The following is a 20,952-nucleotide window of genomic DNA, read 5'->3' on the forward strand; positions in this document are numbered from 1 at the left end:
ACCCACGCGAGGTACCGGCCCGGGCACGCCACAGATCACAGAGTCATTAAGGCTGGGAAAGCAGCTCTGAGATGATTGAGTCCAGTTTGTGACCGATCACCCTGTCACCCGGCCCATGGCACTGAGTGCCGCGTCCTTCCTGAATCGAGGGGCCCAGAACGGGACACAGCACCTGAGGTGTGGCTTCACCTGTGCCCACTATAGAGGCATAATCACTGTCTTGGTCCCGCTGGCCACACTATTGCTGACACAGGCCAGGTGCCATTGGCCTTGGCTCACCTGGCTCATGTTCAGCCTCTGTAGACCACCACCCCAGGTCCTTTTCCTGCGGGCAGCTTTGCAGACTCTTTCCCCAGCCTGGAGCTGCAGGGGACTGCTGTGACCCAAGTGCAGCCGGACCCAGCCCTTGGCCTTACTGGACCTCACACCACTGACCTCGGTCCTTCCATCCAGCCTGTCCAGACCCCCCCGCAGAGCCTCCCTGCCCTCCAGCAGACCCATATTGACTCCCAACTCGGTGTCACTCCCTGGAGCCTCCAGCCCCCAGCGGCACCATAGCGAGGCTGGGCTGCAACTCTCCACAACCCTGCCTTGCTCTGGCCGTCCCCGGCAGCCCGGTATTGTCCCGGCATTGTCACGGTGTTCTTCTGGTGTTGTCCCAGTGTTATCCTGGTGTTTTCCCGGTGTTGTCCCGGCGTTATCCCACTGTTATCCCGGTGCTGTCGCAGAGTTCCCCCAGGACCGCTCTGGGCGAGGCCGGGGCGGAGACTCACCACACAGACCACGCCCAGACCACGCCCCGAACGCACCCACCTAATCGGGAGTGGGCGCGGCTACAGCAGGGGCGTGCCCACCTTAGGGGCGTGACCACGACAGGGGGCGTGGTCATCGCGTGTTCTTTCCCGCCCTCACACCCTCCCCTCCTGTTGCCGGTGTCGCCGCTGTCGCGATGTGGCGCGGTGCCGGCCTCGCTGGCGACGCGCAGGTATCGCCAGCAGCCCGGGGCGCTCGGGGCCGGCTCTGAGGTCCGGTCCGGCCCGGCCCGACCCGGCCCGGCCCGGGGGTCCATGCGGGCGTCGGTGCCCCGAGGAGCAGAAGGAGCGGGGGCCTGTGTGGTGGTCCTGGGCCTTGCGGGGCCCTGAGGGGGCGGTGGCGGGGCCGCAGGTGGAGAGGAGCGGGGTGGGGGCTGGAGAGCGATGGCAGAGGCACCCTGGGCAGGTGGGGAGTGTATGGGGAAAGGGCTGGCAGTGATTCCTTCCTGGGGGTCCATCTCCAGCTGGGAGCTCTGCCCTGATCAGCCCCTCGACTGGCAGGGAGGGGGAATTCCCTTCACTGGGCTCACACCAGGCAGGACATGAGCTCAGGTGCTTAACTGGGTGCCTTGACCCCTGTGAAAGAACTCGCTGAAGTCAGATTTCCTACTTCCTACTGCCGTTACTATAAGGACTGGGCACAAAACTCCTGTTCTCCCCTGTCTGTATTTGCCTTTAACATACTCTTGTAGAGCAGAGTGATATGGAGAAGCTGTTTAAACAGAGAAAATAAAAGTTGTCTATGGTACTGCAGCACTGCAAAGACCTGTGCTTACAGTGGGAACTACGAATGAGAATTTTCTCCTTACTGCGTATTTCGTGTCTCAACCCCAGTGATTCACAGCGTGTTTTGTTTGAATTCAGCTTCTGCTGGTGAACAGGGCTATTTTTATGTACCAAATTTTGCTCTGTAAGTCTGAGCAATACTGAATTGTCTCTGTCATTCATGGTTGCTGACACACACATGGCATTCCTCTAAAGACTTCTTTTCCCATGTGTTTGTTCCATGCTTTCTGGAGACCTAAATGAGTGGAATTTTTCTAGAGTCGCGTCATGTGGTGCTACTTGGCCTTGTGAACCTTGCTATAAGCACCTCCTAGGTGTAACTGAGAGCTTACAGCTAAAATTAAAGCAAAATCTTTCTTCCATACTTTCATTACGGCTCTGAACCTGCAGAGCTGGGACTGACTTGTCCCAAAACTCTCTGGATTTGAAAGGCAGCTGGGAAAGAAATAGAGTAGGAAGCAAAACTGAAAGGAAATGTTCAATCTGAGGAAGGAGGGAAGCAGAAAGAATTGTAGGGAATGGTTGGAGAGGATGGCTTCCATTGTCTTGTGTGTCTGCTCTTGAGAGGATGGTGGGGATGGCACATTTTGAACCTGTAGGAGATGAGATTTTGGTTTGTTAGCCTCTTCCCTCTGGAATAAGATGTGATACATAAAAATCTCACTTTGTCAGCACTGTTCTCAGTGCAGTGCAAAGACGTACTAAGATATAATTTTGCTTTCTGAAAGCTTATGAAGTGATGGATGTTTTAGTCAAAACATGTTAAAACTTTCTTTTTGCTGGTGTGTGTGTATATCAGCTTTTTTACCATCCAGCAGAGTGCACGTGTATGTGCATCAGAAATTGGACTTTATGGGGTTTTTTTGTACAGAAATTGCTCTGTAATTTTAAAATTAGCACACATTCTGCTGGAATATTGAATGAAAATGATTCTATAGCTACAGTTTGGCAGGAGAGGAAGCTAGCAGACATTTCTCTCTTACCTCAGGATTAAATTATTTATGTGAGATTAGGTTGCAGATGTCTCCAAATAATTTTTGCTCTCCACAAAAGATAAATTGGTTTGAAAACTGTGCAGTTTCCTCCAAAAGAGTTGTTATAATTTAGGTCTGAGGATTTTGCAAATGTTTGAATTAATTAAAAAGCTGAGTAATCGTATCCTTTATGACAGTCATGAAACAACAGCTTGGTGTGTGCTGCTCACATTTTAAAATGTGAGTGTGAATTTTTTGCAGCGTTTTCAGATGCATTGCACACATTTTGAGTGAAGAAACACATGCCGAAAGGTGATACTGTTTAGGCCACAGTGGCAAAAATTAATATTGCGGTCAAAGGGCCAACCTTAAACAAGCCTTTTGGGTTTGTTTGCTGCATGGTTCTCTTGAAAAAGTTACAAAATTGAAATTAAATCTGAAATGATATTTTTGTCCAAGAAAAGAAGTTGAAGCAGAAAAGCACTACAGGACTGCAACAGTGTCTTTGATTGGATGTTGGTTTGGTTTGTTTTTGTATTGCTTTGTTGTTTTATTTCAGAAGGCTGAGGAGGAATTCGTAAAAGTTAGGAGGAGGGATTTGGAAAGACTGACAACTGAAGTTATGCAACTGCGGGATTTCTTACCCAAAATAGTAAATGGAGATATCTTGGGGACATTCCAGAAGCTGGATGCTATTGAATCAAGTGAGTAGCACCATCTTACAGAGCTCTTGCTGTTTCTGCCAGAACGTCTTAGAACAAATTGTTGTGCCCCAGAAATAGTTGTAGAGTTCGTGGAGCTATTCCAGATTCAACTCTGTTTGTTCAGTGACTGCTTCAGTAAATTAATGTGTTTGTAGTGAAGAAGATTACAGGCTGCCTTAAGACTAATCGGACATGTCAAATTAATCTTTAAAAACTTTCTAGTGTGGGTAAAAACATGCGTAGTTTAGGCAGTAAGGGAAGCTGTATGAGGAAAAAAAAAGTTTTCCCTTTGAGAAGAGGCAAAAGCATTTTGTTTTTCAAAAGGCCACTTGGCAGAAAAGAAAAAAAAAACCAACAAAATAATGGTAAATAGCAGTGGGTAAAAATTGGGGTGAGTTAATCCTGTATTTGGCCTGTCCTATTTTTTAGCTTGTATGCTTTACTAATTAAAAAAAAAAAATTCTATAATAACAGTCCTTTTACTGCTGTCCCCAAAGTCCAGTTTTTCAACATTGAGCTTCTCTGTGCATTATTTTTTCAAAAAATTACCCCACTCCCATCAGGGCCACACAGGAGTCAGCTCCACCCCTAGCCTGGAGCTCACCTGCAGCTGTACAATTTACCTGGATTTGGGCCTGAAAAGACATGGGACAAGCACTGAGACAGACTGCAGAGAGTGTGTCTGTTCTAGAATATCAAGTGGTAGATGGGAAATTAATTTGCAACAGCCAGCTAAGGGAAAAGCAAGCTAGGGCCTCAAGGCCTGTGTGTGACTGTGATATTTTGGGGCAGAGCTTCCAGCTGCCTCAGTGATCCACTCCTTGGGAAGATTCTTCCATGTCACAAGCAGTGGGTAGGATCTGGAAGTGTTCTCTTCATGCTCTTGCAAGGCATCAGGGACTGTTTCCAGTTAAGTGTTCAAGTTCCTCAATTAGTTTTTGCCTACTTGTCTTGAGATTCCTCTTGCTGATCCATCTGACATTCCTTGTGCCAGGCATCGAGGAGACACTTCTGCGGCTGTCCAGAGCAGGCTCATGGCATCAACATGGGGATTTTGAGACTCCTTGAAATGTTCTGCTGGCTGCCCAGCATTCTCTGGGTCCTCTAGGGCAGGACATGAGGCTGAGTGAGACTTTGAATTCTCTTGAGTCCTTCTCCACAGTGGAGGTTTCTCTTGCAGGTGATGAGGACATTTGAATATTTATTCAGGCTCTGGCCATTGTGTGCCCCTACAGCTGGACAAGTCAAGTGGTGGTTTTTGCTGCTCCAGTCTTCTCCTACCTCTGCAGCATGAAATAAGGTAGACTGAAATAAGGAGGCTTTGGGGCATACAAATCACTAAAGGGTGGACATCACAGGGACACAAGCAGGCGTTGCTCTCAGGATGGTGCTGTTTGCTACATACAGCCTCTGGGTGTGGCCTGTGAAGCTCACAGGAGTCATGGCAGCTCCTAGAGATGTTTTTTCATGTTGTTCTTACAGAAGCCTGATGTGTGATTTGTACATCTCCAGATTTCCATCAGCTGCTGCAGTTTTCTGGGTACTGTTAAAGTGTGCTAGAGCAGCAGAGTCCCCTGTTCCTGAAGAAGTGCAGATTACACTCAGGGACTTTCAACACCCCTGGCCCATTCAGTTGTGAGACTGGTGGAGTCTTGAACAGCTTTGAGAAGCCTTGAGATCTTTGCAGGTTTCACTGGTGTGTGTCGGTCAGTAGAACACCCATCTCCTGTGGCTTTCCTGGGGTGATGTCTGACATCTGAGCTGGCAATGCTCAGTGCAGCCAACACCTACTTTTCAGGTTGCTGTCAGGGTCTTCAGTAAGATTTTTTGTCAGGGTAATTGTTGATTTCAAAAAGAGGGTTCTGTTTTGTTCTTACTACCCTTTCTCTGAAAGAGTACTTGGCTCCAGGAATCTTAGAAATACAGCTCCAGCAATTTTTCTGTATTGTTATGGATATGTTTGGTGGAACTCACTCCACTCGGGAAGTGTTAAAAATAGCATTTAACACTGATCTAGCATTTGGATCAGTAGAATTGGAATTCCATCACTTGTCGACATCATCCCTGTTGTACTCAATTCTCCACCTCCCAGAGCTTTGAGATTAGATCTCTGGTCCAGAAAATCTCCTGGTATGACCTGTAACTTTCTGTGGATGAAAATGAGTCTACCTCACGTCTAAAATGGGAGCCTTCTCTTCTTTCCTGTGCCCAGTGTCTTGTTCTGCTTTTGAGTCTCTGTCTTGGGAGCAAGTGCCACTTCATCCCAGAGTCCGATTTACCCCTGCAGTGGTGAAGCTGCATATTTCTTCTTGGTGTGAAGGTGCCATTTCAATTTCTTTTTTATTTTTCCTCACCCAAGTTGGTAGTGAAAGCTGCTTCTTTCTCTTCAGAGCAAAGGCACAGCTGGGAGGGCTGGCTGGGCACAGCAGGGGAGTTTCCACAAATGAGGAACAACTAGAAGTCTCTTTTCAGCAGCTTCCACTATTGTCCTTTTTTTTCCCCTTCTACATAAAACATTGTGATACCTTTGAGGATGTTGACACATCCTTCTTTTATCTGAAGCCCTTTTAAAAGTCCAGGTTGCATTGTGTTAATACTCAGTAGTCAATATTATTCCCCTGGCTCAGGTTTAGTTCCAGCACCTTTGAAGGATGTGGCATCTTTGTGTGTCTGCTGGCTGGATTCAGGTTGAAACCATGCCCTCAAAGGCTGGGAGTGATTCTGCTCTTTCTAGAGAGCTTGTTTCCTTGCAGGGACAGAGATTTTCACTGGATGGATTTACCTGGCAAGCAGGTAAACAGAGCATGTTCTACTCCTGCTCAAGACATCTAGGACTCACACCCACATAAAAGAAGTGCATGAGACTGAATTTTCTTCGCTTGACAGAAAGGAAGTTTCTTCCCACTGACCAGAGTTATCCTCAAAAACTCAGTTAATCCATTTCTCCCTTCATTCTTTTCCTTTGGACTGCAGGTTGAAAAGAAGTGGGTTGCTGAGAGAGCATGTCCCGGCAGAAAGATGTTTCTGGGCAGTGAGCCCTTGCCTTGCCTCTTTGCTTTTTGCTAAAAAAGTGTTGCTGGCTTGGAATCACATAAGGGCAGAGTGGAAATATGTTTTATCTCTTCAGATAAATCAGCCACAGACAGCTTTTCTCCTTTTGTACAGGCTAATCAAAGCAATGTGTGTATATTTAAGATGATAAACTTGTCAATTAGGACCGAAACAGGAAGATATTGCTTTTCAAATCATGTAGAATTACTAAATGGAATGTCAGAAGCCAAGTCCTTTGTTTAATAAGAACATATTTGGATAATTTTTAATGATGTTGTCTTTTTATGATAGAATTTGTTATGATTTTTGGTAACTACATTAAAAATACTATCACATATTGGGGGAAATATTTCAAGTGTGTTAAGCCATTGATCAAAGTATCATGTTCAAGGGTAAGGTGTTTGAAGTGGGGTGTAATTTATTTTTTTTTAACTAACCAAGGTTACAGCAGATGCTGTTTGGATTTTACTTTTTGGAACTACTTAAAAATGTTTCCTTTTTTCAGTATAAATACTAAGCATCCAAGACTGTGGGTTTTTAAAGTAAAATACAATACACAGCTATTGTTCAAACTGTCCTTCAAAGAGAATTTTTTAAAGCAGGCATCATGCTGGTGAAATAGAACACTTTTAACTTGATTTTTGTTCACTAAAATAAAGTGTGTTAAGTTGGAATGAATTTCTGATAAAATCAGAAATTCAATAACATCAGAAATTAATTTTATAAGGGAATCATAAAATTTGCTTGTAGCTGACATAATTTTTAAATAGTTTATAATCCTACAATCACAGAATGTGTTGGGTTGGAAGGGATCTTAAAGATCATCCAGTTCCAACCCCATTGCCATGGGTGGGGACACCTTTCAGTACCCCAGGTTGCTTATACTACTTTATAAATATTAAAATATTTGGAATAGTTGCTTTCATTATAAATATTATTTTAAAATATTTGGAATAGTTGCTTTTCGTTCTTGCTATCCACGTGAGTTGTAAATTGTAGATTGAAACACTTTTGACTAGTATTGGTATTTTTCTCATGTTTTTAATGTAGTCACTGACATGGGTGAGATTTCACTCACGGAGTTTTCATGGAAACCAACACGAAAACAAAGTAGAAAACTGAGTAAATTTAAAAAAAAATCCTCTCAACCCTCAGTATTTAACAGCTAGATATGGTTCTTTTAAATCAGATGTGTCGTTTTGCTTTCTCAGAGCTGTTGCCACACAGCAAATTGTGAGGTTCCCGTTTGGCCACAGGGAGGTGATCTCGCACAAGCAAACGGCTGAGGCACATCAGTAAAGTTGCTCTTGGTGGATTCTCTTTACTTTAATGCAGGCCCGGTGACCTTAACGTGTTCCTTCTTTCTTTTGTGTGATTTATCCTGTCACAGACCTGGAGAAAAAGGAGGAGGAAATAGAGCAGCTGAGAATGGATTGTGAACACTTCAGAGCCCGTCTGGAAACGGCCCAGGCAGATTGCATGAGGGAGAAAAAGGTAGATTTGCTGCCAGGATATTGATATCTGTGTGTTTGAGCTTTAATAACAAAAGCAGTAATGATAAAATTATCATTTTCATGCCACAAAATGAATCCTCAGTCTCAAAAACAATTGACAATTTCTATCCAAATAGCCATCCATTATCCATATTAACATGTTGAAGTAAAACATTGGGTATTTGTGAAGATTGTGGCATAGCTGGAATCAAAAGGTCCTTCACAGAATCAGCTCTGGTGAGTTTAACGTTGCTGTAACATATTTGCAAAGAGGACAACAGAAGACAGTTTAAGCAGTGCAGTGTACAGAATGAAAGCAGCCTCTCCTGGTTTGCTGTGAGCTGTGTACCTTTGTTTAGTGTTAATAGTCTTTCTCAAAGCACCTATTGATCCAATTGCCACGTACAGCTGAGAATCAAAGAGCAATTTCAGGGCTCCTCTTGCTCTTGTCAATATTGTATTTAGTGATTATGAGAAGGGAGATTCTTAACAATTAAGGGATAGCAAAGACACTGACTTCTCAGGCTGTGAAGCCATTTGGGTTCAAATGAGTCTCTGTGAGAATCAGTGGTGATTATTTGCTGCAAAAGTTCATTTCCTTGGAGCCATCATCAGCAGTCAGGGTTTGTCAGCTAGCATTTGCCAGCCTTGGGATTGCACAAAGACAGATGAACCACAGAACTTACTTCATTTTTTTGAAAAGGAATAATGAAGAGCTCAGAAATGCACTTTCAGTGCACATCTGCATAGATGAGACACTCTAGAATGAAATTTGGTATGATGGAATTGTTGTCAATGTGGATATTCCTTATTTCAAATAAATATCTTCTGGGATAGATGTTGCAGTTCAGCAGTAGGTACAGAGTTCATTTTGCTTTGCACTGAAGTCTTCAGTTGCAGGATAAAATCCCTGTAAAATTGAATGCTGTTGGTTTAGATATGAATGACATGAGTCCCACCCATGATTCTTGTTAATTCTACAAAATAAAGGGCAGGTGGTTTAGGTTTAGGGTTTCTTTTGGATGAGTTTTACTTGAAGCATGGATAGTTTACCAGGAGCAGTTGTTTTGGTGTTCCTGCCAAAACTCCTGTCTTCATGTCTTTGCTGCTGTGCAGTGTGTGGCAGTTGATCTGACTGGGTTCTGTGAAGTGCTGGGAAGGTGTTATTTCAGTGGGTTGTGCTCATGGTATTGTGAAGTCCTTTAGCTCTTCAGGATACAACAAGATGGTGTGTGTGTGTATGAGTGAGTTTTGTTCCTGTTAATTACTTTTCTGGTGTTTTTCATTTGGTTGCTGTTCTGCTCTAGGCATCCTTGTGTAGAGTTTCTGAATTATTTTCCACATATTTATCTTCTAAAGGAGAATGCAATTATTCACTGAAGCAAACATGGAATAAATGCATTTCTGGTTGAGCAGTGTCCATTTCTGAGGCCGTCATAAATCAACATTTTGCATTCCAAATTCTCCCTGCAGAGCTGCATCACTGATGAGGGAATTCCTGTGCTTTCTGAACCCGAGCAAAACTTGAAGTGCACATGTTATTCTTGGCTAATGTCTCCTTTGTCTGTCTCTTTGCAGTTCCATACTTGGGCACTGCTGTGCTCTTGTGCCTTGACCTTTTCCTGAAGATGGTGGTGTTGCATAGCACAGGGATTGCTGGGTGGTGTGAGCTCTTAGGAGTGTTGCTTCCAGCCAGGTTGTTTGCTTTTGCAAGCTCCGTTTATTTTTCTGGCTCTTGCATGTACTATTTTGTTTTCCTTGCCTCATGTCTTTGTTCTGATGTTGCTTTTGATCTATTAAAAATTCTGGCTTTTTTTTTTCTGCTGGCTTTGCATGCCTGTTGGGGGGATCTAGGTTTGGTATTACTGGGTTTTGTGTCTTACTCAGTGTTAGCATCCAAATGCAAATAAAATGTATTAAAGATACATTTCCCTAAGACCAGGACAGTGTGGAAAAGGCAGGGAGGATATAGGGATTAGGCAGGAAGATGCCTGAGGACATTTTGTGCATCCACACAGTTGCAGAAAAGCTGATAGACCTGACAGTGAGTCATGTAAAAGATGGAATTTGGCTAATTTGCTTAAAAACGATCAAAGTATTAAGAAATAAGAGACTTTTCCTGGGAGATTCTGCCTATGGAATCAGCAGCAAGTGTCAGTCTTTTGCATATATAGGCGAGAGAGACTCCAGAGAGTAAATAGACACAGGAGACTACTTGAGAAATTAAACTTGAACTTTACAAATCCTCACCTGCATGTTCCATCAGCGGCAGTGCAAATCAGGCTGGTGGGTGTGATCAGGAGGCTCAGTAGGTAGTTTCTGACAGAGCACACACAGCTCTGTACTGGTTGACACCATATTATGTAAATTTTCAGATGAGTTTACATTTCTATTCTTTACAAACCCTCAGCATGAAGCATTGAGGTGAACCCCAAAACCAACAAGATACTTAAAGTCTTGATGACAATACATGGTTGAAAGTCTTGTTCTGTTTGGTTGCTTTCAAAATTGACATAGAGAAGATTTCTTTCTGATTTCCCCATGCTTCATCCTGGCAGCCAAACACGCTGGGAAGGCTGAGCTGAGGAGTTTCCTGCAGAGAATATGAAAATACCATGTCTGTAAAATGGGCAGAGTAAGATCCTTCTGTTTTTTGACATTGTGCAATCTGTGATTCTCTCTATTTTTATACTTGAATTATCACCATTTTTCTGGACTGGCCTTGGTCTTTTCCCTGCAGCAATGACTAATACCACCCTACCTGGAGTTATCTGGGAGCCCCCACCCACCCTGGGACACAGACTGCAGAATCCCTGCCTTGATCTCGCTGTCTGTGCTGCCTCTAAACTGAGAAGTGCAGCAGCTTTGCCACTCCTGTGGGCAGCTGATAGAAAGCCAGTGAAACCTAGAATCCTGCCCAATTCCATGCTAATCTTCCAGCCAGCTTCCCATGTGAATGGAAAAAAAGTACTGCCAAATGGAAGTTGTGCTCTGGTTCCCTAGGATTGATCTGTTCTCTCTTTGTGCTTTGTGGCAAGAACCACTTAGCAGCTCACTTAAGTGATCATAGAATCATTGTGTCGAAGAAGAGTTTGAGTTGGAAGGGATTTTTGAGTTGTGTTACCTCATTGCAACCCCACTGCTGTGGGCAACTTTCACTAGATCAGGTTGCTCAGAACATCATGGATGCACAGTGGTGCCTCAGCTTTCTTGCAATGGAAGGTCCTCCAAATTTCAAACTTTAGGTGTGTTTTTGGGGGACTCTGTCTTGCTTTGCCACTGCTGCTCAGGATTGTGCCAACAGAAAAGAGCTGGAAGAGACAAAAGTATTTATCCTAGATATCCAGCAGCTATTCCATGTTGGCTAGAGCAGAAGCCTGTTTTGAAAAACAAAACAACCCTCCTCTCCTGTGAGATGTTTGCTGTATCTTTTGGAAGGTGTCAGGGAAGGCTGGCCCCTGATGCTGAAATCCTGTCTCTCCTGAAGAGACATGGAGCTGTTTGCTCAGGGGGAGATGTCTCCTGTCAGGCTTTTCTAGGTGCCACTCAGTCTCGGTGGGTCACTTGGCTTGACCTTGTGGACAGTTTCTGGTTCCTGTCAGCCTGCACTGCTTAGAGACAGCTCAGGAGAGAAGGAACGTGTCTGCAACTGCTCTGGGTCACCCTCCACTTCAGAGATGGCCGTGATTGTGTTTCTCATTCTGTCCCTTAGCCTAGAAACTTGGTGTGGGAGACGTGAAGTGCAACCAAAATTTCCTTACGCTGTTCCAGGAGAAACTGGACCTGCGGCAGCAGCTGAACGAGGCCAAGCAGCAGCTCCTGCAGCAGGCAGAGTACTGCACAGAGATGGGAGCAGCAGTGTGCACCCTGCTCTGGGGGGTGTCCAGCAATGAGGAAGCTGTGAAATCCATCCTAGGAGGAGTAAGTATGGCAGGTGAATACTGACCCGTGGCAATGCCTCAGGCCTTTTAAACAAGGATCTCTTAAATAAGGGCCTTGCTGTGGAATGCACTTGAAGGATGTACTTCAGAAATTGTCTGGACAGCAAAAACATTTTCTGGTTTGCATGTTCTTTGGGAATCATCCATTCTCGTTTAAGAAGGGTTGGAGCTGTGAAGTCTTATGAATAAATGCAGTAATTATTTATTTTGTTACCAAATGAGGTTTATCTGTTTTCCACCACACACAATTAAACTGGAAGCAAGGCTACAGTTAGCACAATGTAAATATCTTCACAAGTTAACAGAAGGAGAGAATAGTTCCTCAACACATGCAGAAGTTTCCATGCCTGTGGAGAGCTTGGAGGAGCTATTTCCATGGAGAAAAGACAGATCCGTTGATTCTCAACTCTTTAAATATTTCTGCTGCCTTAATATGTGAATCACTTTTGGAAATTTAGAGACCCTCAGTGCTTGTGGATCATATTAAATCATCCATGTTAAACATGGGCAAGTAGACTATTTGGGAAAAAAAAAACCCCACTAACAAACCACAAAACCAAAACCACAGTTAATGACAATGGTAATATTGAAACTATCACAATTTCAGTGCCAAGTGCAGCTGATGGAATTAGGAGGAACTAGGGCAACAGGCCTGATAAAAATATGATTTTCATTCTTGACACAGCCATCATGAGAAGGAATTACTGTTTTTAATCTGAGTGAACTGATGCCACAGTTTCTTTTGGCTTGATTTTTCAGCAGCATGATGAACAGCTGAGTGAATAGGATTAGCTCATTATAGTAAGTGAGAAACCAATGTGTTTGTAAGAGTTGTTCTAGTTGGGTGTTCCAAAATACAATTACAACTTTATATTGGATATTAGAAAGCTGTACAGTGATGTCTTATTAATGATAACTTCTGATGATTGCAAATCCAAGTACCAGCAGTTACCAGGAAAAACATCCGTAAAACACTGTATAAAGCGGCTAAAATTTAAAGAACAAGGCTGGTTGTTGAAAGCAGTCTTAAGAATTAATATTCAGTTGAATTAGTTAAAAACATAACTGTTGCCTGAAGATTTGTTTGAAGGTAAAAAACCCAACTGTGAAGATGCAATACTTTGGGGGTTAGGTTGGTTTGAAATGCAAAATACTTCTCCTAGTCATTTCCAGCAATCATTAAAGCCTGTTGAACTGCTGTACTTGTGGTGAAGATCAGAGCAACATTTGGGGGCATCATTTTCTTGGGATGGTGCACGTAACACTGTAAGAAACGTGCCTGGGCTTGCAACAAGACTCCTAGGAAAAGCATAAATGGATTGTGTGGCATTGTGTCAACCACAGATTGCAACTGGCAGTGAGTCAGGTCATTAAAAGATGATGGAGATTTGTCATACAACATAATTGGTTTGGGTTATTTTGGGACAAGTTGTACAGCTTGTAGCTTCTTCCCTCCTCCCCTGAGAAGGTGCTGTGAACTACGGAAATGGAGGAGAACAGCAAGGGTGCTTTGAAACTGTTGCTGATATTTAAGCACATGGGGGAGGTGGCATCAATTCAGAATCATGTCACGCTTTACAGAACAATGCCCAAGCTTTTTGCAGTCTTTGAAGCATTACAGAAGCAGGTCTTTCTTCCAGTCCTGTAATGCAAATGGACTGAAATGGTGTAAGTGACCAATATATGTTTTGTGTCCATAAGGGTTGGGAAAAAGAGAACTTGAGCAGCAGATCTGAAATAAAACGCAGGTAGTTCTCAGGGCAGTGGGGGAGAGAGTGCCTGCTGGTTTTACCCGTGTTTCTAGAGAGAATTTGAAGACACATCCAGAGAAGCACCATGAGAGAGTTTTCAAGGTTTCCTACCTGCATGTACCAAAAAAAGAAGTAAATTAATTCCCATGAGATTGTTTTGGATGTCTTTCAAAAAGCTTCAGCCAGATACGACAGGCTTCTCACATGGAAATACAACCTGGAGGTTTGATTTCAGAACAGCATCAAGGTTTGCTTCAGCTTGAGAAGTTTTGGATCCTACAAGGTGTTTTGCTACTTCAGTTGTCTGATATGGTGACAAACAATTTTATATTTTGTGGCAGCAATTTTTCATGTTACCTGGAGCTTTCACACAGGAGTTTCACAGGCAGCAGAGGGTTCATTGCACCATCTGAGCACAAGCACCTCAGTGGCTGCTTTCAGAACTGTCCTTATCTCAATGGGTGTGGGTGAGACATTCTTCAGTCCCATGAAAATGCCGTCAAGTTAATGAGGGACTTTGCAGAGTGTGTGCAGTGTTTGCTATTTATAAACCTGATGGGTCTCTGCTGGAGCTCAGCACTAGTTAAGCAGTGGCTGTCTGGAAAGGAGGATCAGCAGAGAGGGCACCACTGAAACCTCAAGAGGTTGACAGAGAGAAAATTTCTCTTGTTTTCTGTGCAACATACCAACTGCTCAGGGTGCTTAGTGCCCTCATGTTCCCATGTGAATATGTATTTTCATAACCACTTGTTGGGCTCTTCATTTTCTCTCATGCCCTCTTGCTTCTTGAGCTACAGTCAGTGCTTGTGTTAAAATTGCTATCCTTGAGGAGTGGTGTCTATATAAAAACTACATCCAGCACATGCAGAATTGCACTTACCTTCCACTTCTTTTCCCATGATCCCTTCATTCCTGTTGTTCTGGGGCCACAGCATCATTTGTGAAGATGACTGTGTTGACTGAGCCTCCTTTTTGTCCCCCCTTGCTGAAGTCACCCCACAGGAACAGTACATCTTTAATGTGGTGAATGTGCAGCAATGGAGGAATAAATAAATGCTACCACTAGCTTTGCCCATACTGTGAAAGCAGTAATTTTGCAACAGTATTAAGATATTTCAGTCACTTTACAAAATGAATAAAAGTTCAGGCATTTCTTGAACTCTCCCACTGGGTCACTGCTTGGAATGACTAAAAGTTTCAGCTGCTTCATGAAGCAATTGGAAAAATTATTAAAGACACTGGGACACCCAACATTATGGGCTCTCTGCCACACTATTTTGGTTATGACAGCCTTCATCCTCTGTGTGAAATAGAGTTCCAGCAATGTTTTACTAGTCAGAATTGTCAATAAATAGAAACGGGTCTCTGTTCTTCTTTGTGGACTCTGCACCTCAGGCCAGGCGCTTTGTCCTGCCCTGAGCTTTGTACCAGGTGGTGCTTCCTCAGCTGAAATTCCTCCAAATGGAGCAGGACTGCAGCTGAGGGGGGAAGACTGTCCCATAATTACAGCCTGTGCTCCTGTTCCTGTGCTCTGCTGTGGTGATTGTTTTTTCTCACATAGCATGGTTGACTTAAGTTCCACCTGAGACCTCCACTTCCTTTTCCAAAGAACTTCTGCACAGCCTGTTACTCTCCATGCTGTATTGAGCAATTAATGAGTCCTACTAGGATCCATTTGAATTCTGCTTTTTTTTTTTTTCTGTGGACTTCATTGTTTTCTTAGGAATTTAATATTAAATCTCCAGTCTTCAGCTGATTTTGACAAAAGCTACTGTAGTAAGCCATGTAAATGTGAAACACCTGGTGCAGCTATCACAAAACAGATAATATTCTCGGTTCTGATAATAAGCTTTAATTCTGCTGGTCGATTATATGTTCTTGTGTGCTTAAGAGGTAGATACAAAGTAGTTCAGTTTTGTGAATAAATGTAGCATCGAGTAGTTTCCTGTTTTCTTCTAAGGTAATGGTTTCAAATATTAGGGGATCAAACATGTTACTCAGTGAATACCTCGTATTTTCTGTTGTTTATTTGAAGTAACAAGATGTTTTAAAAATTTGGAAAATTGACCAGTTCTACTGTAGCATCTAATAATTCTAATAATTATAGTTGCTTTAGTGAGTGTAATCTTTCTTCTCCTCCATTCTTGCAGAGCAAAGCAGTAAAGTTTTTCACAATCACTGCCCAGACCATGGAGAGCTTTGTGAAGTCATTAAGTGAAGACATGAAACAGCAGGATTTGGATTCTGAGGAAAATCAGTTTGTATTGGCTTTGGCAGGGATTGTAACAAGTAAGTTAATGTTGTGTCTCAGAATAACCTTCCACACCTACTGGGAATGTGTACTGCCTCACAGAAGCTGCAGAAAATACAGCTTTTCAAAGTTAAGTTGTCAATGGTAATGTCTTGGGTGACTTTCTGGTTTTCTGAAGTTCTAGCAGATTTTGTTACTGACACTTCTGTTACAGGCACTTCTGTGCTGCCTGTGACATTGTTAAGGATTAGACAGGTAAGAGCCATTGAGTTCTGAAATTCCCTGTTGCATCCCTCAGTGTTGAATGAAACAAGGACCACTGTGCCAGTCTTGTATGCGCACATTAGTTGGTACACACTGAGCAATTCCCTTTGTGAATCACCAGTGATGCCAACATCTACAAGATGACATCTACTTGATGCTGCAAGTAGATCAGCCCCAGCTTAAGGCATGGACTAAGGGTTTTGAAAGTGCTTAAAAATTTTGTTACTGTCAGCTACACCTCACTTTCACTGTGTAAGAGAAGTAGAAGGTTACAAACCTGACTTCCATACTAAGTATTTTTTTTTTAGGGCCATAAAATAAGTAAAAAGCCACAAATCTGTTGTAGAATGGCTGTGCTTGGTTTGGAAGGCTGTGGGGCATAAGGCTGATACATCATCTGAATTTCTGTGAAACTGTAACTGTCAAAATTACACTAAAGACATGATGCAAGATAGACTAAACAGTGGATATTGGTATAAATAAGTAAATCTTGAATAAACAGCTTTTCTGAATATGGGATTTTTAGCTGTTGGGGTGTCAATAAAGATAAATAAAAAAACAAAATCATCATGTTATGCATGATGCCACTGTACTGAGTAGGGGGCAGGTATAAGAGAAAATAATAAAGGAAAGTATCCTTTGGAAATAATTTTGTCGTTTGATTTGTGCTTGAATAATGCCACACTTGCAGAGAGGTAGGAAAGAAACTTTAGAGTAGATGTTCATAAGACTTTTGGTTGTGTGATGTGCCAGGTATATTGAATTCAGTGGTTGTAAAACTCTGCAGTCCTGTTCCTTTAAAGTGGAACCTGTAATGATCAGCTTTGTTTCAGTCACACATTACCTGTGGATGAATACAGCCTTTTTTTTTCCACGATTTACTGTGTTTCTATTGGGACACATTCTGAATAAATGCTTTGGTTACCAATGCAGGATTTTGAAGGAGCTTGACCAGTGTTTGTTGGTCAGTATTTGCTATATAGGTGAATGTACTCTGAAGTTTAAATCACAGCCATAGTCCATTCTTCACAGCTGGCCTATCTTTTCAGTGGTAACTAGCATAAACTTTTGTTTGAAACGTGATTTTTGGTGATGCTTTGTGCTTTCCCACAGATGTGGCTGCGCTGGCGTGCGGCCGTGAGTTCCTGGTCAGTTCCAGTCGGGAATTGCTGGACACGATGATACATCTCCTGGGAGACATGAAGCCAGGACTCTGTAACAAATTTAAAGTGTATGTTGACTTTTTTTGCCCCTTTCAAGTGAAATGCATTATCTTGCGGTGCAGCTCAAGTGTTGACAGCAGTTTTCCCGCTCTCCCATTATTCCTTTCCTGGAGAGGAAACAATTTTTGGAAGCTCTTTTCCCAGTAGCATTCCCTGCAGATATACTAGGGTTGACTACAAAGCTTTATCCAGGTTTTGTGTCTCTTGGGAAGTCTCCTAAGCACCATAATATTGTAAAGGTGAGCAGGGGTGCCCTCTTCTAGCTTGGGAAGGGTCATGAGTTTGGTGTGAAATAAGGAGGTTGTGAGGTCAAGTTTTGCAACAGAGAAGATGTGGGAAAAGTGAACTCATTTTTGTTCCCTTCTAATAAGAAGTGTAAAATGTAATGTCCTTAGTGAAGAAAGGAGTTATGGATCTGCTAAGAGCAAAAATTAAATCATTTTAGGCTCTTCAGCAGCCAAACCCACCACACACTTCAGTTTGTAAGAGGCAATGCCTGTAAAGTGACCTTGCAATACAGCTTTAAAGGCGAGGCCCTATTGCACCGTTCAGCCACTGAAAAAGTGCTTTTCAGCTGATGGAGAGATGAAATAAACAATTCTTTGCCTTTTTCCCCAAGACCTCACAAGCTGAGGATATATAGCCTTGACTGAGCAAATTACTGTGGCTTAAAGAGCGGCTCATCTGCTGAACTGTGGGCAGTGGTCCTGCACACCTGGTTCATTTGTTCATGGAGGTGGTTTGAGCCACTGTGGTGTTTTTTTTTTCATAAATACACAAACAATTCATTCCCCACGCAGCTGTCCCAGCTCAGCTGACAAACAGCAGCCCTGTAAGCTACAGTAACTTGACCACGTCCAGGCACACATTTAGGCAGGTTGGATGTGATAGTCATGAAATCAGGCTCAGTCTGCACTTTGGAGATGTTTTATCTTGCCTAATCTCATCTGTCTGAGAGGGGGATGTCAGGCATTTGCTGACTGACTGGGCTCCTTCCCACAGTCACTGGGAGGAGATGGTGCTGTCAGGTGATTGCTCATGTGAGGGGGAGCGAGTTGCCCTCTGAAGGTGTTTGCCTTTCTTTCCTGTTGCGTGGTAAGGGGAAAGTTGAACAGCCTGTGCTGTAGTGGCTTGATGATTTAGGATCAGTTATTTACTCTGTTTCCCAAACACTGGGCTTGAAGGTGACTGGTTGGGGTTTTTTGATAACATCCCTGTTGAAAGAAGTGTACGAGAATCTCAATTTACAAAAGAAAAAGTAATTTGTGCCTTCATGTGTATAGAAAATCAAACCAACCAACCAACCAAAACCAATAAACAACTCTGAAAAGAGGATCCATAACTGTTTCAGAATCTGTAAATGGGATAAAAATAAAAGAGGACTTTGAGAGGAAGAGGGAAAATGTTCCTATACACACACTCTGAATTTCAGGTGGATATGTGTCTATGGGTCCAGATAAACTATTTTTTATCATTTCATATTGTATTAATGTAATTGGATTTGAGGGCCTTTCTTTTGAGTTTGTATCTTGGGTTGCTTGTTATTACACTTCAAAATCTGCCTGCTTTGCAGAAGAATTACCCATGGTGTTGTAAACTTGGCTGCCAGTACAGCACTGCTGGTAAAATATACACAGAACAATCCTGTGAGGTGGCAAGGAATTCAACAGGGGCCAGCTTTGTAGGCTAACAAATGGAGAGAGGCTTGGGTAAGAGGTTGCTCAAGGTGGTTGATAAGTGAGAAATATTAAGCATATGTTACAATAGCTTGAATCCAGTGCAGTGATGATATTTTCTGATATCCCACAGAACCAACATTTTTTTTTTCCTTACTCTGGACTTGCCATTGGATTAAAAAAAATTGCTGTATTCTGACATTAGAGCAAATGCCAGAAAGGACATTTCTTCGTGGCCTTGTCAGAGAATGAGGGAGCCTAATTTGCTCAAATGTTTTAGTGCAAAGTGTTTCCCTGTGGTTGTCTTTCATGTCCATTAAAAAAAAAAAAAAGAGTCTTGGTTGTTTTTTTTTTTTTTTTTTTTTTTTTTTTTTTTTTGTTGGCTCTGTATGTATCTTGTCACTGTTCATTTCAAAAAACCTGTTACTAACTAACACTACATTCTTTTTCTTATCCTTTTGGGGAGTTTTACTATTTCCCAGCCCAGGAAAGTAGGGGTTGGGGGGGGGGGGGGGTTGTTTGTTTTGTTTTTAAATTGTTCTTTGCATGTAAGGTTTTTTAGCTGCTGGTTAACCTTAATCAGCATTTTCACAAGCAGATGTGTCAGAAGAACTCCCTTTTCTCCTTTCATAGGGAACATAAGCCAGGGCAAAATGAAAGACAACTGTGAGACAAGTTTGCCATAAATTCTAGTGCAATTTCAAAGTTATTTGAAGATGGACTCTGGAGTCATCATAAATAATGTTTACACATACACTTTATTTATATATTCATACAGATACAGTTTTAAAACTACACCTCACAGATAAAAATGTCTCTCCATTATTCTGGAAACACAATGTATTTTTCTTAAAGCATCACCATGGTGTTACATGGGAGAAATCAACTTATAATCTAATAAGTTGAAGAAAAACATTGGCTTTTAATTTTACATGCTGTGATTGTCTTTTTCTTAGTTCTGAGGTTTTACAATTATTGTCTAGCTTTTATTTTCAAAAATGTTTTTCATTGATGTGTGACAGATCAGGGGAAATGATGAGTCCAATTCTACACATAGCAGTATCAAAGTAAGCTGATTAAAAGAGGAGTTCTCTTTTCTAGTTCTAGCAATCCTGTGTTCTGTTTGGATGAATATATAAACAAAAAAATTACAGGGAGAACGTGTCACTCCAAGAGTGCTGTGATATCCACTGTAGTCTGTGAGTATGGAAAAAATATATCCCAGGCATCAACCTGAGTGCTGAGACTGAAATTTCAGGGGTGTCCTTGCCTTTCTGAAATAGCAGATGTGAAAGACTTCAGGTTTTCTTCTCATTGGTGTAGGGTTTGTTCAATGTTTGTAATTGTTACACAGTCAATAAACATTTACATAATTGTTTGTAGCTGTAATTAAATGGTTAAGAATATTCAACTTTGCTTTTGTGGCAGTTGAAAGTAGTCAGTAAAGAGGCATATTTAAACCTAATAGTACATTTTATATACTAATCCCATGTATTAACAAGACAAGAAGGGGCTTTAGCTGTGCCTTTAGTTCTAGATTTTACAGCATTGACAGATACAGTAGTACAAGATGTTAATTAAATTTGGCTTGTCTAAGTAGGAAGATTATGAAGTGCATAATTAAGACTCACTCCACACTTTAGGAAAAAAACCACCAGAAAGTATTGTTTATCCAGTAATAATTTGTGTCAGGTTTGCTTCAATAAGCACTTTTGCAATTATTACTGCAAAAAAAAAAAAAAAAAAAACCAAAAAAAAAACAACTACTAAAATGTGCTGATACTGGAGGTGAAGGTGCTTATAAAGGGCCTGGAAATGCTTCTCTGTTGTGCCTAGGTGACTGTGTTTAATTAAATATGCTGTTACATATTAATATGCCACTGCATTGGCCTGTGGGATGTTCCAGCACTCCAAAAACCTCAGCACTTCTCTGGATCACCACCACCAGTCCCTTTTGTCTGCACAAAGCAAACAAGTGAAATAAAAATACAAACACAGCAGTGCCTTTTTACGTCATTTTATTTCT

At 42.2% G+C, this 20,952-nt stretch overlaps 1 protein-coding gene across 3 annotated transcripts in view; it reads left to right on the plus strand.

Annotated features, from left to right (window-relative positions):
• Window positions 1-909: 909 nt before the first annotated feature.
• The window catches only part of HSF2BP (heat shock transcription factor 2 binding protein), a 31,488-nt gene continuing 11,445 nt past the window's right edge, over window positions 910-20,952 (plus strand). For 2 of the 3 annotated variants that reach the window (XM_066177530.1, XM_066177533.1), the window contains exons 1-6: window positions 910-985; window positions 3,132-3,276; window positions 7,718-7,821; window positions 11,592-11,741; window positions 15,663-15,801; window positions 17,141-17,258. In XM_066177530.1, the coding sequence (XP_066033627.1) occupies window positions 950-985; window positions 3,132-3,276; window positions 7,718-7,821; window positions 11,592-11,741; window positions 15,663-15,801; window positions 17,141-17,258 (692 nt within the window). In that variant the 5' untranslated portion in view covers window positions 910-949. Of the gene's footprint in view, window positions 986-1,633; window positions 1,723-3,131; window positions 3,277-7,717; window positions 7,822-11,591; window positions 11,742-15,662; window positions 15,802-17,140; window positions 17,259-20,952 lie in introns of those variants that run through there. The other variant, XM_066177532.1, reaches the window with a different exon arrangement.

The sequence above is a fragment of the Chamaea fasciata genome, unplaced genomic scaffold (genome assembly GCF_029207755.1).
Source record: "Chamaea fasciata isolate MVZ Bird 193981 ecotype frontalis unplaced genomic scaffold, bChaFas1.0.hap1 SCAF_2, whole genome shotgun sequence".
NCBI classification, from domain to species: Eukaryota; Metazoa; Chordata; class Aves; order Passeriformes; family Sylviidae; genus Chamaea; species Chamaea fasciata.